The sequence below is a fragment of the Kogia breviceps genome, chromosome 1 (assembly GCF_026419965.1).
Source record: "Kogia breviceps isolate mKogBre1 chromosome 1, mKogBre1 haplotype 1, whole genome shotgun sequence".
Taxonomy (NCBI): domain Eukaryota; kingdom Metazoa; phylum Chordata; class Mammalia; order Artiodactyla; family Physeteridae; genus Kogia; species Kogia breviceps.
In genome coordinates, this window is record NC_081310.1 from 43,894,068 (window position 1) to 43,912,605 (window position 18,538).

At 38.7% G+C, this 18,538-nt stretch overlaps 1 protein-coding gene across 3 annotated transcripts in view; it reads right to left on the minus strand.

The window, feature by feature from the left end:
- The window catches only part of FAM20B (FAM20B glycosaminoglycan xylosylkinase), a 47,440-nt gene that overhangs the window by 5,984 nt on the left and 22,918 nt on the right, over nt 1-18,538 (minus strand). For all 3 annotated transcript variants that reach the window (XM_067030965.1, XM_059056483.2, XM_067030970.1), the window contains exons 3-7: nt 17,452-17,538; nt 13,773-13,882; nt 3,144-3,315; nt 2,737-2,928; nt 517-576 (exon numbers count right to left, since the gene is read on the minus strand). In XM_067030965.1, coding sequence (XP_066887066.1) covers nt 517-576; nt 2,737-2,928; nt 3,144-3,315; nt 13,773-13,882; nt 17,452-17,538 — 621 coding nt within the window. The remainder of the gene's footprint in view (nt 1-516; nt 577-2,736; nt 2,929-3,143; nt 3,316-13,772; nt 13,883-17,451; nt 17,539-18,538) is intronic.

An 18,538-nucleotide genomic window follows, 5' to 3' on the forward strand; every position in this document is an offset into this window, starting at 1 on the left:
ATTTTCTTGATTTACTTTTTAATTTCTCTGTTATCTAATATAGACTTTTAAAAAATCAATTACTAAATACCTATGGAGAAAGCTACTTTTGGTTTACACAATTTCAAACTGAGATAAGCAAACCACAGGTGGGTTGTGGTGTTGAGTGAGAGGACTTGAAACCACAAGGTAAACATAGTACAGCAACTAGGGGCATGGGTTGCACTAGATTTTGGGTGGGGGGGAGTGAGGACTATATTCTTATATTAAAACAAACATGGATATACATTATTGGATAAACTGAAAATTTCTACTCATACAAAACTCAAAATGCATTCTGAGCTTTGGGCTACACTGCTGTGGAAACCTTTCCCTGATCCCCTACAGCTCAGGATCTCCAGGAGGTTCGAGTTTAGAAAAGCATGAAAAGTGCTGCTCAGGTATTAGGAAGTTTTAAAGCCAAGAAAACTGATGTACTGTTACCTGAGCCTGGAAAGGAAGGCAATGCAGGCAAATGTACTTGACTGCGTAACTTACATGCAACACTGATAGAGAGGGGCAAGAATGCTTCTCTCATCCAGCGAGGGGTTCCCAAAGCTGAAAATTAAATGAAAACTTAGTGAATTAGGTGGAAGCACCCATCCCCTTCTTAGCATCAAAGCAAGAACAAATTCTATAAGAAACCCGAATGTGATCCTGGATAATTTCATGCTCCCACAGCTCAAATCACTTAAATTAAAAATAAACGGGGGCTTCCCTGGTGGCGCAGTGGTTGAGAGTCTGCCTGCTGATGCAGGGGACATGGGTTCGTGCCCCAGTCCGGGAAGATCCCACATGCCGCAGAGCGGCTGGGCCCGTGAGCCATGGCCACTGAGCCTGTGCGTCCGGAGCCTGTGCTCCGCAACGGGAGAGGCCACAACAGTGAGAGGCCCGCGTACCGCAAAAAAATAAAAAATAAAAATAAACAGGGCATGACAAATTAGACACAGGATTCCTAACAGCTTGTACTGCAGCATCAAACAACAAATATACTCCTTTACAAGCATCCTTTCTCCTGCCGGGATATTGCAAGGTGTTGAAGCATAACCATCCTAACACGGTATGGAGTCCACAGACCAAGGGAGAACCTGAAGACCCCCAAACCTGAGAAGGTTTTAAGGGTATGTAGAGAAATAAAGGCTATTGATACCAGGTTCTTGCAAACAAGCGGAAGGTCATTACCTGTAAAAAGAAGTTATACTTGTTCTACGCTAATATTACCAATCAGAAAAAGACTTAGATTATCGTATTCCCTACAAGAAAGTATATGGTCAGATTCAAACTGGAAAAACTGCTCACAGAGTCTGAGAAAACAGTGATTCAAAGCAGATGTAAAAATGCTCTTACTAATTCTGAGTTAGAAAAGGAGAACTGATTCTGGAAAAACTGTCAACCTTCCACTCTTTTCCTGGAAGCTCACCTTAATAGCTGGAAGGTCTGGTAGCCCTCAGCACAGGGCAGGCCCTCAAATAATAAAAGGCAAAGGCAATTATTTCAATGTGTATTTCCACAGCACACGATCATTTTTACAAGTAAGGATAAAGATATGCAGGAACTGAAAATATAGTATAAATGAAAATGAAATACATAGCACTGGTCACTACCTGCTTTGCTGGGAATGGGAGAGGCAATGTTTGCTGGCCTCTCACTCTCTGTAGCTGTCACCCCCTGTCATGGAGTATGAGGCACCTGGTGCTCAGTATGAGGTGGTGGCCTCCTTAGCAAATGCTGCCCAAGCATTCTTCGCTGAGTATCCATGTCTCAGCTTATTCTCAGCAACCAACGTTAACAATAGTGACGCATCTTCTTTATCCATTCAAAAGAAGATGTGGTACATATATACAATGGAATATTACTCAGCCATAAAAAGGAATGTGGATGGATCTAGAGACTGTCATACAGAGTGAAGTAAATCAGGAAGAAAAAAACAAATATCATATATTAACGCATATGTGTGGAACCTAGAAGAACAGTATAGATGAACAGGTTTGCAGGGCAGAAATAGAGACACAGATGTAGAGAACAAATGTATGGACACCAAGTGGGGAAAGCAGCAGGGGGTGGTGGTGGTGGTGGGATGAATTGGGAGATTGGGATTGACACGTATACACCAATATGTATAAAATAGATAACTAGTAAGAACCTGCTGTATAAAAAAATAAATAAAATTCAAAAATATGAAAAAACCACCCAAAAAAAAAAAAACCAATAGTGATGCAGAGCCTGGACAATTCCAGCTCCAAGGAAGTATTCTATTTAGCAAATATTTATTATGTATAACTAAAAGTGTGGCACTTAACTGGGTACCATGGAGAATGAAGAGTGCAAACTGAAAATACAATGTGCTCTTCAAATAGCTCAGGCCTAAATAAGGACATTCCATTTATTCAAAATTATTAAAATTGTCAAGAAAGAATGATATAAGTAGCAATAAATAGAAGACCTTGGTTTTCAGTTGTCTGTGAAGAGAATCATACTCTTTGACTCTTTGGAAAAAGTGAGTTTTCCACTTTTTTAAAGTCCTCAGATCCCTGAAGGTGAAAGGAGTACAAAATGAACAAGTTGGAAGGATGGGTGCCAATGGCAAAGACTCCAAGTGGAAACAAGAAGGATGCCTTCTGTTGAGCCTGTTCTGGAGGTTTTCCAGGATACCCCAGAAAGCATTCTTCTTGTATACACAGGACCCCTAACTGACAAGGAGAGTCCTGCTGGTCCTACCTTTTGGCATTATCGAGAAGGATAAGCATACTAGCGCCTTCATCGTCTTGAAAACTCTCGTAGTGATGGCGGTCAGCGTTGCCAATCAGGTAATCAAAGACAGCTGTATCAATGATGTCCAAGAGGCGAGGGCCGGAGTCATAAGGGGATGTTTTCTTCACAGCGTCACAGTAGCTCTCATCATACTCCCACCTGGAGGGAAGCAGCATCACCAGGGTTGTTCACTGAGTGCCAGCACTCAGTAACATTGTTTAAAACATAGAGAAGATAGAGTCCCTGACTAGCAGGTTTCCCCCTGAACCCCCCATAGTCTTTTTTAGTCTTGGACAGAACCCTGGCTCCTACACAGGGTTGGCACCTGACCAGGCACAGGAGAGAATGAAGTAGTGGCTCACAGGAGCATTTACCTGGCTAATTTGCCCTCTCGGTAAGTCCTGCCCCATGGGTGTCGGTGTTTCTGTAGAGGCCACACATCTGGAAGCCAAAGCGTGACAGACCCCTCCATCGTGTCTCCATCAGCACAGGCTGGCTCTGTTTCTCGGCAATAATAACACTTCCCATAGAAACAAGTATTATTTCCTAAAGGAGAGAATGGAACCAAATACACTTACAGAAAAAGGATGACTCCAAATTCTCCCCAAACAATGCAGAAGGGGGCAGCTCTGTGTGAAAACAAGGATCCTGAGCTTATTTTTTAAATCTTTATTTTCTGTATAGGAAATAAAAGCACATGGTGTAAAAAAATTCAAAAGGTACAAAAGGATATATAGGAAATTAAGTCTCCCTTTCCCTCTCTGTCCCTTCTACCCAATCTCTTCCGGAAGTCAACTACTGTCACAAGTATCTTTCTGAACTCACTTTAAGTAATGTCCTCTTCTCCTTCAGCAGGACTGACATTTTGGCCAGAATGCCCAGGGGAGGGAGAGAGGGCATGTACAAGGCCAAGCCATGGACCAGGACTTTGGATACATACAGAGTGGGGAGGAGGGTCTAGAGCAAATGAGTAAACAGACTGAGGATAATGGGAACCAGGTTTCTCATAGATGGAGAAGGGAGTTTAACATATAAAAAGAGAGAAGGCCAGAGTAAATCCTGCAGTGTTGAATTAGAACTGGAGATACTGGTTTGAATTGATGGTTTTAAAACACAGAGATATAAAAGAAAGTACAAATGTTTGTGTGTATATGTATGCATATATATACACATGCATGTATATATATATATACATATTTTGCCCCTCTAGACCTGGAAACAATAACACTCAGGTAGTAATGAACACACTCACATATCAGTTTCTAAATATCATTTTAATACTATATTAAAAGGAACCAGGGCTCCTTGGAGAAACAGATGACCCTTAGGGCAGGGGCAGGGAAAGTACAAGATGAGCCTGGGTCATATTGCTATGCCAGCTGTAAGGAGGCACTCAGAGAATGACGGGGGACATTCCAAATGACACAAGAGACAGTTTGTAGGGGTTCCCACTGGCCAAATCTGGGATAGTTTGAGCACCAAAATAAATAATCATAGTAACAAATTGTAACTGAGTAAATTAAGAGTCTATGTGTTCATAGTGATATAAATCAAAAAGTAAGTAAACAAAAGTGGGGCAGGGAGACGGGAGTTCTACTCATCAAAAGAATGGCAACCAGTAAGTCTAGAAGAAATGACAGAATTAGCAAATCACCATTTGGCAACTATCACAGTAGTAACTGATTCGGATAAGAATTATCAATGAATTCTAAAACTGGTGGGTACAAGTTTCATGAGGATAGAATATTTATATAGTTTTGAGTTTCTCCCTACAAAGTACTCAGTAATTACTTATTAGTAAGTATAAAATACTGGAGAAACCTTGCAGACACTCACCATCTTAATCAAGTGATGAGTTAACATCACCAGCAATGGGACCAACATCACGTGCCTCCTGATATGATGCACTGAGAAGTGAACAGTAACACTTTACTAGCGTTTCCACCAAAGTTCTTAAATCCTGAAGAAACATCAGACAAATCTAAACTAAGAGATATTCTAGAAAGTAACTGGCCTGCACTCTTCAAAAATGTCAAGGTCTTGAAAAACAAGAAGAGTGAGGAATTGTTTCAGCCTGATGGAGGCTAAAAAGACATGACAAGTGAATGCAACTGAATGCAATATCCTAGATTGAATCCTCGATGTACATAGGCCATTACATGGACAAGTGGCAAAATCTGAATAGGATCTATGAATTAGATAGCAATATTGGATCAATGTTCATCTCTTGATTTTGATGGTTGAATGCTGTTGTGTAGGACAGTGTTCTGGTAGTTGGGATATACTCACTGAAGTCTTAAGGGAGCATATAATGCTGTAATGGATATTCATGTCTGCAACCTGTTCTCAAGTGATTCAGAAGTATTAAAAATTGAGGAATCTGGGGGATTCTGGATCATTTCTGCAACTTTTATGTAAATCTAAAATTATTTCAAAATAAAAAGTTAAGGTAAGTAATGCTTTCTTTGCTCTCTACCTCTACGAAATAATAGCCATCAAATGAGCTAATTCCCTACACCCAGAAAACCTCACATACTCCTTTAACGATTGTTTATGTTCTCATGTATATGTGTCCTTGAAGAGACAAACAGCACTCAAACTTTTTAGTATTTCCAACCTCTGTCATAGTACACACTAAATAGAAACTAATCCACTATATACCCACCCACAAAGCTGATTCTATCACTGTCCATTACTTTACAAACTTTTCTAGGTAAAGAAGATTTGAACACTAATTGAAAGATATACCACAATTATTTTTTAATTATAAAAATATAAACTTGTAAGTTTAACTTGATCCATCAGAAATACCAACGGATCTTCTGGAGGGTAACTAGGTATGACAATTTTAAAGGTCATAAGAAAAAATAAATAAGAACTGTTAGAAAATTGTTAAAATAACTGCAAAGAGAGGGGACTAGACCTACCAGATATCAAAACATAGTATAATGCCTCAATAATTAAAACATTATAGGGGACTTCCCTGGTGGTCCAGTAGGTAAGACTCCACACTCCCACTGCAGGGGCCGCGGGTTCAATCCCTGGTCAGGGAACTAGATCCCACATGCATGCTGCAGCTAAGAGTCCACATGCCACAACTGAGAGTCCGCATGCCACCAGAAAGATCCCGAGTGCCGCAATCAAGACCCAGAGCAGCCAAAATAAATAAATAAAATAAATATTAAAAAACAACATTATAGACCAGCTCATAAACAGATTTAATGTCCAATGGAGCAGAACAGAAAGTCCAGAAACTAAAGCTAAATAAAGAAACTAAATAAAGAAAATTTACTACGGGGAAAAACAAGAGACTTTAACAAATGCTACTGGGACAACTGACAGCCATCTGGGAAAAAAACAACAACAGTGGAGCCATACTTCATTACATATACCAGAATAAATTCCAACACTATCAAAAACTTAAATGCAAAAAATCAAACTATAAAGGTACTAAAAGAAAAAAAAAAGCAGAATTCCTCCATAATGTTGGAATGAGCAAGGCTAACTATGAGTCAAAATCAGAAAATCTATCAGAAAAGATGGACTGATTACATTAAAAACAAAAAGTTTCTGTAAGGCAACCCCCCCAAAAAAAAACAAAACAAAAAACTATAAGCAAAGTCAAAAGAAATTAAAGAATTGGGGAAAATATTTTTATCTCATATCACAAAGGGCTATTATCCTTCTTATGTATGAGCTCCTGTAAATCGACAGGACCAATGACAAAGTTAAAAATGAGCAAAGGGGACTTCCCGGGTGGTGCAGTGGTTAAGAATCCGCCTGCCAATGCAGGGGACATGGGTTCGAGCCCTGGTTCGGGAAGATCTCACATCCCGTGCAGCAACTAAGCCCATGGGCCACAACTACTGAGCCGGCGCTCTAGAGCCCATGCTCCACGAGAGAAGCCGCCGCAATGAGAAGCCCACACACCACAACAAAGAGTGGTCCCCGTTCGCTGCAGCTAGAGAAAGCCCGCTCACAGCAACAAAGACCCAACACAGCCAAAAATAAATAAATAAATACATAAATTTATTTTAAAAAATGAGCAAAGGATATGCAAAGACAAAATACAAATGGCTCTTAAACAAATAAAAAGATGCTACATGTGAAACAAACAAAACCCGAAGTTTGATAATACGTTGTTGATGAGGCTAGTGGGGAACAGGCATTCTCATACATCACTGCTGAGAATGTTAAACTGATTAAACATCTATGTAAAAATGTATGTGCCCTTTGATGCAGCACTTCCACTTCTGGATATATTTGATCATGTATGAAATAAAATATGTACAGGGTAATTTTGGGCAACAGTGGTTATAAAAACAAAATACTGGAACTTTTATGTCCAACAAGGGCCTGGTTAATTGAATTATGGTAGATGCAATGGAGCATGCTATAGCTGGTAAAAAAAAACAAAAAAAACAAAAAACCAAGAAACTCTTTACATGAGATAATAGATTTCCAAGATGCATTACAAAAAAGAATAAGATGCAGAAGTATGTACAGTATGACATATGTTGTATAAAATAGTAGAGTTAAATAAAAATATATATTCATATTTCGAACAAAAAGGACATAAGGAAATTACTGATAGAGATTACCACTAGGAGGAGGGAGAAGGAATGGTCGAATGAGAGGAAAGGTTTTCATTGTAGTCCTTTCGATATTTTTTAAAAATTGTGAGTTGTGGGAATGTATTACTGATTCAAAAAACATTAAAAAACAAAACAAAACATTGTTTGGTGTAGGAAACCTGTTGCCTATGTGACAAAATCCAAACTTCTGAGTTTGGTAAATAAGACCCTTTATAACTGAATGGAGTCAGATGTACTGGCTAAAAGTGCAATCTAAGGTCAGGTTTGTGGGATCAAAATATAGACTCTAAATAGTCATTAGACTGCAAGACATTGGGCATGTAATTTCACCTATCTAAGCTCCCTCTGTAAAACGGAGATAATATAACAGTTCTTCCGCCCTTGGGTTGTGAAGAATGAAAGAGACAATCCCCAGTAATGCTCAGCACGGTGCCTGACACATTGTCAGAAACCAATCAATGCCAGCTATTTATTATGAATAATCTGGTTCCAATCTACCTTTCCAGACCTCAATATTCCGGTTTTATAGCCATGAACCTGAGGCTCTGAATCTTTCACTACTTCCTGGATGCGCCAAACTTTTAAAACTGGTTTTCTGATGACCTCGATCTCCATGCTCTCCTTGGATGAACTACCACCTATGATAATAAAATCTATAGCTCCAGCCCACACTTCTCGCCTAAGCTACAGATTTTAGCTCCTAAATAAATAGTCAACATTTACTCCTGGATGTTCCTGTCAAGGTGAGATTCTGTACCCAATTTCACTGTGTGTGGGTTTTCCCCCACCACCAAGCAATTCTTGGACACTAGCTGGGTGTCCTACAATTTAACTTAATTCTGACACTATCTACCCAGAGATAGCACCAGACTCCACAGGTTAAGGGCTCAGTCCCATAGGACTGTCCTCCACCACTTCAGATGCCAATTGCAAGTCCAGGTTGTCACCTGTGCTTCTGACCAGCTGGCTATAAATTAGAGGTCCCTATGAGCCCCTGTTTGGGTTCAATTAATTTGCTAGGGTAAAGAATATACAACAGGGAGAGGACAGTCTCTTCAATAAATGGTGTTGGGAAAACTGGGCAGTCACATGCAAAGGAACGAAACTGGACAACTATTTTATAACATATGCAAAAATTAACTCAAAATGGATTAAAGACTTGAACTTAAGACCTGACACCATAAAACTCCTAGAAGAAAACATATGCGGTGACTTCCTTGACACTGGTCTTGGCAATTATTTTTTGGATTTGACACCAAAAGCAAAGGCAACAAAAGCAAAAATAAACAAGTGGGACTACATCAAACCAAAAAGCTTCTGCACAGCAAAGGAAACCATCAATAAAACAAGAAGACAACCTACTGAATGGGAAAAAATATTTGCAAATCATATATCTGATAAGTGGTTAGTATCCAAAATATATAAAGAACTCATACAACTCAATAGCAAAACAATAATCCAATTAAAAAATGAGCAGAAGGTCTGAATAGACATTTTTCCAAAGAAGACATACCAGTGGCCAACAGATACATGAAAAGGTGCTCAACATCACTAATCACAAGGGGAATGCAAATCAAACCACAATGAGACATCACCTCATACCTGTTAGAATGGCTATCATCAAAGAGACAAGAAATAACCAGTGTTGGTAAGGCTGTGGAGAAAAGGGAAGCCTTGTGCATCACTGGTGGGAACATAAATTGGTGCAGCCACTGTGGAAAACAGTATGGAGGTTCCTCAAAAAATTAAAAATAGGGCTTCCCTGGTGGCGCAGTGGTTGAGAATCCGCCTGCCGATGCAGGGGACACGGGTTCGTGCCCCGGTCCGGGAAGATCCCACATGTCGCGGAGCGGCTGGGTCCGTGAGCCATGGCCGCTGAGCCTGTGCGTCCGGAGCCTGTGCTCCGCAACGGGAGAGGCCACAACAGTGAGAGGCCCGCGTACCACAAAAAAAAAAAAAAAAAAAAAAAATTAAAAATAGAACTGCCATATGATCCAGCAATTCTACTTCTAGGTATTTAACTGAAGAGAGAACAAAAACACTAATTCAAAAAGATATCTGCACCCCCATATTCACTGCAGTAATATTTATAATATCCAAGGTATGGAAACAACCTAAGTACTCATCAATGTATGAATGGATAAAGAAAAAAAATGTGGTATATATACAATGGAATATTACTCAGCCATAAAAAAGAATAAAATCTTGCCACTTGCAACAACACTGATGGCCCTTGAGGGCATTACACTAAGTGAAATAAGTCAGAGAAAGATAAATACTGTATGATCTCACTTACAGAATCTAAAGCAAAACGAAACAAAATAAACCTAAGCTCACAGATACTGAGAACAGATGGGTGGTTGCCAGAGGCTCGGGGGTCGGGGGGTGGGAGAAATGGGTGAAGGGAGTCAAAAGGTACAAACGTCCAGTTATAAAATAAGTCATCAGGATGGTGACTATGGTAAATAATACTGTACTGCATATTTGAAAGTTGCTAAGTGAACAGATCTCAAAAGTTCTCCTCATGAGAAAAAAAAAATTCTGTACCTATATATGTTTGTTAACTAGACTTATTGTGGTGATCATTTCACAATATGTACAAATACTGAATCATTACGCTGTACATCTGAAACTAACATAATGTTGTACAATTATACCTCAATTAAAAAAAATTTGCTAGGGCGGCTCACAGGTCTTGGGAAACCAGTTTACTCCCTATATTTCTGGTTTATTACAAAGGATATCAATCAAGAGCCGATGAAGAGATACATAGGTTGAGGTCCTGAACAAAGAAGCTTCTGTCTTTGTGGAGTTTGGGGCCTGGCATGGCGGCACATGGAAACTTTTGGTTCACCAACCTGTAAAGGTCCCCGAACCCCGTACTGTTGGAATTTTTATAGAGGCTTCCTTACGTAGGCAAGATCAATTAGTAACTCCAGCTATGATCAGTTATTTCCAGCTCCTCTCCCCTCTCTGGAGAAAGGGCAAGGGTGCGGGGCTGAAATTTCCAAGCTTCTAATTATGGCTTGGTCTTTCTGGTGAACAGCCTCCATCCAGGAAGCATCCAGGAACCAACCCAGAATCACCTCAATAGAATTAAGATATGCTCCTGGTGTGTTCCTATCACTTAGGAATTTACAAGGGTTTTAGGAGCTGGGGACAGAAACCAATATATCTATTTCTTATTATTTTACACAAGGAAACAAAATATCCAAAATTAAATTCATTATCTTCCTCTGCTCCATCTCCCTAAGTCTGCTCCTTTCTATATATTCCTAAGATAGCTAACAGCTTCATTATACACTTAGTCATCCAATCCAGAAATTCAGGAGTCATTTTTAACTTTTTCCTCTCTCTCATTTGTCTCACTCAGCCCAAATGTTCACCAAATTCCTTCCATTCCAGTTCTTGAGTATCCCCTAGATGTCCAGGGGACATGTGCATGTGCATTTACTACAACAGCCCCCAAGGGCTCTCATCTCAGCTTCCCCTTCCCAATTCATCCTCCACAATGCTGCTACAATTAGTTTTCTAAAACTCAAATCTGATCTTTCCACATTCAAACTCTTTTCCATGGCCTCCCAGTGCCTAAGGAGAAAATCTTTACTTCAGCTCAACTACACAGTCTCCTGAGCTTGCCATGCTCTTCTCTCGTTTCTTGTCGCTGTTGTCTCTGCTCTGTCCTCCACCTAGAACAGGGTTAACTCAGGGAGCCTGTGAACTGGATGGAAACAAAATCACATTTTTATTTTCACTAACTTCTACCTGAAACTTAGCATTTCCTTCAGTTATGATGTTAGGCAGCAAACCATAGTATTAGCATTACCTGTGACTTTCTCAACAGAAGAAATCAATAAATTTTTCATATCATATTAGCATTGTTGCAGATACTGCAAAGTATCATTTATATTTATGGTCCAAAATTATGGTAGTTACTAGATCACTCTAAATCTTGTTATTTAATGTGTAAATAACGAAGCACATGTTACTCTATCACAAATTAGCTTTTTGTAATTTTAGGTTAAAAAATATATACTTCAATAATATTAGTTTTGTTTATAAGCCTACATATTTTAATTTATGTATTTAATAACATTATTTTGAGAAAGGATCCAGAAACTTCTCTAGACTGCCGAAGGAGTCACTTGCACAAAAAAAAGTTAAGAGTCCTTTTCCAAACCTAGGGTGTTCTTTCCCACTGTATCTTCCTGCAGGATTGCTATTTTCCCTTTAAGACTTGGTTGAAACTATGACCCCAGCCCTAACTTCTAGACCCCCTCCCTCCTCTTCCCCTCCACATTCCCACAGGCCCTCTGTATATGTCTGGCTCCCCCATTAGATAAAGCTCCTTGAAGGCAGGAAGGTGTCATTCATTTTTGTATATTCAACACCTAGTTCAGAGCCTGCCACACAGATTGAAACAAAATTTTGTTCAATAAATAAAGGAATGAATATAGAAGAATATAAGCAGATCAAATATTTTAGTCTCAAAATCTGGGTTTGAATCCTGGCTAACAATTAGTAGCTTTGTGAATTTGGGAAAGTCATTTAACTCTTTTAAACCTCTTTCTCAGGTCTGAAATGTGGATAAATCTCCCCTACTTATTGCACTCTTGTCAAGAGGATTAAATAAGGTAACTGTGTGAAAGTGCTTTGTCAAGTTGCAAGGGCTATACAAAATTTAGTTATCATTATACCAAGTTATCTAGTAATACATTTAAAAAATGGTGCTAAGGTCAGCCCATTATTTAAAACCTATCTCCAGCCAATCCCTCTACCTGCCTGCTATGGACTGAAAGTTCATGAGCCCCTTAGAATTCACATGGTAAAGCCCCAATATGGTGGTATTTGGAGGTGGGATTTTGGGGAGGAGTCCTCATGATGGGATTAGTGCCTTTATAAGAAGAGACATGACAGAGGTGATTCCTCTTTCATTCTTTCTCTGCAATGTGAGGATACAGGAAGAAGACTACTGCCTGTGAATCACAAAGAGGGCTTTCACCAGAGAACCCAACCACGGTGGCACCCTGATCTTGGACTTCCAGTATCCAGAACTGTGAAAAATAAATCTCTATTGTTTAAGCCACACAGTACACGATATCTTGTTATAGCAGCCAAACTAAGACACTGCCCTATGCTGTAGAGTGTATCCAGAAGCTTTTCTCTAAATGTACCAGTCCTTTGTACTTTCAGGTCTTTGTGCCCTCATTTCCATTATACTTCCTGTTATTTTGCCCAATGCCCTTCCCTCTTTGCAGCCTGGGTAGCGTCTACGGATTCTTCAATACTCAGCCCAAGTGTTAATAACCTCCTCTACAAACCTTTTTCTGGCCTCTCCCTTCCCCCGCACCTTGCACAATATATGAGAGTTAACCTTCTCTGAGTCCCTAGACAGCAGGCCTATTCTTCTCATCCATCAGGAATGCATGTTTGCCTAAGCATAAAATTGGACAAGCAGAAGTGATTAGAAAATATATGAAACAAATCAGTGACAGTGTATGCTTTTGGTTATTTGTAAGAACAGCAGAGCCCTAGCCTGATAAGTTTAAATTCTGAATGATGAATCTGTCAAAAGTGCTTTAAATATTCAGTTTCACCTCATTATAAATGTAAATCCATTCACTCTAACAAAGCAAGTTGAAGTTCATCTTGCAATGTCTATTTCAACAGTCATATCAACGCAGAGTACTGTGTCATTGAAAATGGCGCCCTGAGGAGGCTCAGACAAGAGACCACAGCACCTGTGGTCTCTCTCCATTCCTCCCATTCTCACTATGTCTGCAAGGAGAACAGGAGTGAGAATTCTAGCCCAGATCCCTTACCTCAGAATGTGACAATGGAGAACAGAGGCCAGAGGGATGGCAGTCAGGTCCACACACAAAGAGTTACATAGGCTAACCTTTGCAGAGTAGGAAGAGGCAGTGGTGATCTTCCAGGCCCAAGGGAAACCCTACAAGGGAATTTCTGACCCTCTTATAGAGTTGCCTTAAGGTTTGCTCAATTCTCAGGAGACAGGAAACAGTTCCCAAGAAAGTACAGGAGTATGAAAAAAAATACCACCAAGGCAATGATACACAGACAGTAACTGATTTAGACCAAATTTTGAGTTTGAGATTTAGTTTAAGATCAAGCAGAAGGAAATAAAGTTATCTCCTAGTTACACTGTCGTAAATGATCTCACTTCCTACTTCAGAGACACACAAAGCAAGAATTAGGGAAATGTTTCAATTTCCTGCCATCCACCTTTAGATCTATTTCCCCCAGTACTCTGAGAACAAGTTGCCTGATTTGCTTTTGTAGTCCCTTGAGTTCTTCAGTTCCTAAAAGTCATGAGCCAGCTTGCTCAATGATGCCCCATTTAATTTATTAACTATTCCCTTACCTAAACGTCCTCTATAACCTCCTTACCTACAGTTAGGAAGGTGCTCAAGAGCTGCTCCGTGGCAACAGGCTTGATCTCTGTCCGCAGATTAACAAATCTGCCAACCACCAAGGGGGCTCGGCGGAAACCCAGAATCCTGGTTTGGAAGGTTGAACAGAAGAGAAAAATCTTTGGGGATATATTTTAAACAGTAGTCTTTTTTTTTTTTTTTTTTGGCTGCGTTGTGCAGCTTGCGGGATATTAGTTCCCCAACCAGGGATCGAACCAGGCCCCTGGCAGTGAGAGCACAGAGTCCTAACCACTAACCACAGGACTGCCGGGGAATTCCCTAAACAGTAGTCTTAAAAATCATGGTTAATCATGTTAGGTGCATAAAGGTATTGCTGATTGCTGATAAGTATTTTTTAGAGGTACATATATTTATGAATTTAATATCAAGATGTAAATAATTTATGTAAGACAAATCTAGCAAAATGTGAGCAATTGTTAAACCTAGGGAGTGTGTATATGGGTTCACTATACTATTCTTTCTACGTGTTAGAAATTTTTCATAATAAAATTTTAAAATTTAACAAAGCATTAAAAAAAAAATTGGGCCTAAACCCATACAGGGCTTCAAACCTTTACATGAAACATTGACAGAAAACTATACCGATTAATCTAAAAGGATAAACTCACAGGACAACTTAAATATTGATACATTTGAAGATACTTCTAATGGTCTAAAAGTGCAACCTTATCCTTGAGCACCATCATTTTTTTTAAAAAAAGGAAATTTTCTGGCTAAAAAATACACACTTGCTGAAGAAAAGTTGGAGGCGCAGGATTTGGAACACACAGAAAATTTACGGAAGAAAATTAAAATCATCCATAATTCCACAACCGAGAAGTAACTACTGCCATTTCGGCATAAGACCATTTTTTCCTTCACATGTATATATAAACACATACTCACTCTTGTGTGTATATACACAATTGAGATTATGCTATATGCAGTTCTGTCTCCTGCTTTTCATTCATCATTGTATCATAAGCCTTTTCTCATGTTATTAGAAAAGCCTTTAAAAATGACTGTGCATATATGGGGCATATGTATACATATAACTGATTCACTTTGTTATAAAGCAGAAACTAACACACGACTGTAAAGCAATTATACTCCAATAAAGATGTTTAAAAAAAAAAGGACTGTGCAATAAATAATCCATTGTTCAGGGATGCTGACTGACTCTGTCCTAAACTCATTTTTAGAAAAGCCACAAAAGCAAGGAGATCAATAGATGTCAAAATAACATAAAAAATGAAAGAACTTCCTGAGGCCAGAGGAGGTGGTTAAATCCTAATGTAATGGAGAAAGAGAAACCCAGAGCAGAAAAGTATAAGGTGGGAAAGAAAGTGGGTAAGTATTTTTTTCTCCCCATTGACTGTTGTCAGACATTGAAAGAACAGCAGCCACTTAGTGCTGGGAAGCCATGTCCAGTGGCACCTGAGCTTGGATGGGGCAGTTAACAAAAAGGGTAGGGGGACTGGCTACAGAATATCTTTCAGACTTTGAGGGAGGGAAGGGCTTTAAAATACAAGACCCCCAAAACACAGGTGATAAATTGAAACGTTATAGGGACTTCCCTGGCAGTCCAGTGGTTAATACTCGGTGCTTCCACTGCAAGGGGCACAGGTCAGATCCCTGGTCAGGGAACTAGGATCCCGCATGCTGTGTGGCAAGGCCACAAAACTAAATAAATAGAAACATGATTATATTTAATTAACATCAAAAGTAATAATTTCCATACAAAGACCACTTCACTCTAAGTTAACAAACAGGTGTTGTGCTGTGAAAAGGAGGTACTAATCTCAGCCCATAATTGGGGGAATATAATATAACGAGATACCACTTTACATATATTAGATTAAATAAATTAGTATGTTGGACAATATAAAATATTGGTATGAATATGGGAAAAAGATCTTCATGAACTGCTGGTGTCCATCAACAGGGAAACAGGAAGGGGTTTAGGGATGAAGAAAATAAGGAAACAAACGAGGTCTTGGAAAGACTGATTCTAATGTGCAATTAAGTGATGAGTAGGATTTATCCAACTCTTTTCCACTAGGCCTTAGAAGAGGCAGTGAAAATTCATGGTATTGTGAACAAACATTTATTTAATCCTTCCCTTTCATTAGATGTTTAGATTGCTTCCATATTTTCACTACTGAAAATGCTACTAGCTAAGATCTTGGTATATGTATCTTTGAATTTCTGATTCTCTAGGGTACTTCCTAAAAATATCTGGGATGTTTGCATAAAAAGGTAGTTACTCAATCAAAGGGTATGAACATTAAGGATTTTGATACATAATGCTGGAGTTCTTAAAAGAATGACTGAACCAATTAACAACGACACAAGCAGTATACGAATGTCAATGTATTCCTGCCAATAAAGTATTATCTTTTTTCTAATCTTTGCCATTTTCAGTAGGAGAAAATAGTATCCCATTGTTTCAACTGGATTTTTTTTTTTTTTTTTTTTTTGACCATGCTGCGCGGCTTGTGGGATCTTAGTTCCCTGACCAGGGATTGAACCCTGGCCCACAGCAGTGAAAGTGCAGAGTCCTAACCACTGGACCACAAGGGAATTCCCTGGATTTTATTTTATTACTGGTGAAGATGAACTCCTTCTGTCATATTTATTAGCAATCAATAATTTCTATTCAACCGTGTTCTTAGACCATTTTCTACTAGCGTTTTAGAGCATGTATAAGATTTTCTAAACATTTATATATTAAGGCTATTAATGCTTAGATTATATTAGATTCAAGTATTTTCCTCCTACGTTTGTTTGCTTTTAAATTTTGTTTGATGTTTCTTGACATATGAGTTAATTTTTTTTAATTTAGTTGAATCTATTGAGTTTTTTCTTTGTGATTTTTAAATTATTGCTTTTATGCTTAGAAAATCCTTCCTAATCCAGAAAAAAGACAAAAATTCACCTTTATTTTCTTCTGGTTTCCTTATAGATTCATTTTAAAATATTGTGAATAATTTCTTTTAAAGTCTACCAATCTGCCCTGATTAAACAGCTGATCAGAGGAGCAACTGGGATACTAGACAATTCAGTTACAAGGATCCTAACTAGTAACTTGCTAAAAAAGTATTAATTTTCCTAGTTAACTTATACATTCAGAATTCACATCTATTTTCCTCTTAGAATTATCCTGGTTATTGAAGCTGTGCATATTTTGTATGAAGGACAATAAAATTCACATATATGTCATGCTATATGTTTCTAGCATATGAGGATAAGTGAGTATTATTTAAAACAAAATCAAAACAAAACAAAAGTCAGCACGGCCAGGCCCAATTAATGACCAGTTCAATTTAGGGACTTGAATTCAAACTCTGGTTTTCTTCCTGCCATTTTATTTACCAAGAACATCTTCACTCATGCTAATGAGAGAGGGCATAACAGAATGAAATGACCTAAAAAAGCCTGGAGTTAAGACATTTACTTTGGTATTCCTAGTACCAAATAATGAGGAACTCATACAAATTTAATGGAATTAATCAGTTATCTAAAGTAGGTAATAAGTTAAAGTTATTAGATTTTGGTTTTTTTTATTACATTCCTTTGAAAGGCGTCCACAAGTCCTCTCCAAGATATTTCTAAAAGGAAACAAAACGAATGTAACCCACTGTGATTACACATACCTGTCCAAATGAAAGGCTGCTACCTCTGCATTGTGTCTATCATAACCAGCATATGGTTCCCCTTCTACCACATAGTCTCGGTTATACCTGCAGAGTGAATGGGAAGCACAGATGTAGTCATGAATTACATCAGTACCAGAGGCGACAGCATTAAGAGGCAGAATAGAAATTTGCAAGCCTGATTTTGCTCTAGAAAACTTCTCTGTCAATCCTGAGAACAGTCGTGGATTAGCATAGATCACTGGTTTATGTGGTGAAGATGAAGCGGAGAAGAAAACTAGAATTATACATCTACCTCTGCAATCATTCTATGAATAAAACACAGATGTTATTTTTACCCCTCAAAAGACTTTCAATGTAGCTTAAGTAAAACTATAAGGTACTTTTCTGGAAGGGGAGGACCATCTTTGTATCTTCAGCACAGTGTTAAGCCTATAGTTCGTGCTTAATAAATGTCTACTGAAATGTTTATTAGACTAAGCTGAAGTAAAAGGAAAATATGGAAAGGCTTACCAGAATGGCTATGGCAAGGCTTGTTAGAGAAGTTTAAATTTCTTGGGGAAAACAATGGTCCAGATATGCCTCTGTTTTTGTTAACAAGGAGGCAAAGGTACATTTGCCTTCCCCTGTTAATGGGAAGAACTAGACACAATTCACCTATGACCTCTACTGTTCACTTGCATTTCCTGAATCAAAAGGAGACCCATCAGGCTTTACAAGACAGAAACAAGTTGAGAATGATGTGAAGAGGAGCCACTCCACTAAGGGCACTTGGATCTCCAATGCTGAAAAGGCCATGGGGAAGTGGGAAATGGTACTATACAAGGCAGTGACCTTCAACATAAATGACCACAGAATACAAAGTAAAACTATGTCCACCAAACACATTTTCAAATCAAAGTGATGAAACATTTATGTTAGAAGACAGACACGCAAAACCACCTGGTTGGACACCAGTTTCTTCCTAGCATGGTCAATACACTCAAACATATTTTCTTGTTTCTAATGTCAAAGTATCATTTAGGCTGCCAAGGATTACACCTGTTACCTCCAAATTAAAAGTCTCAGTTTTAAAACAGGACAGCAG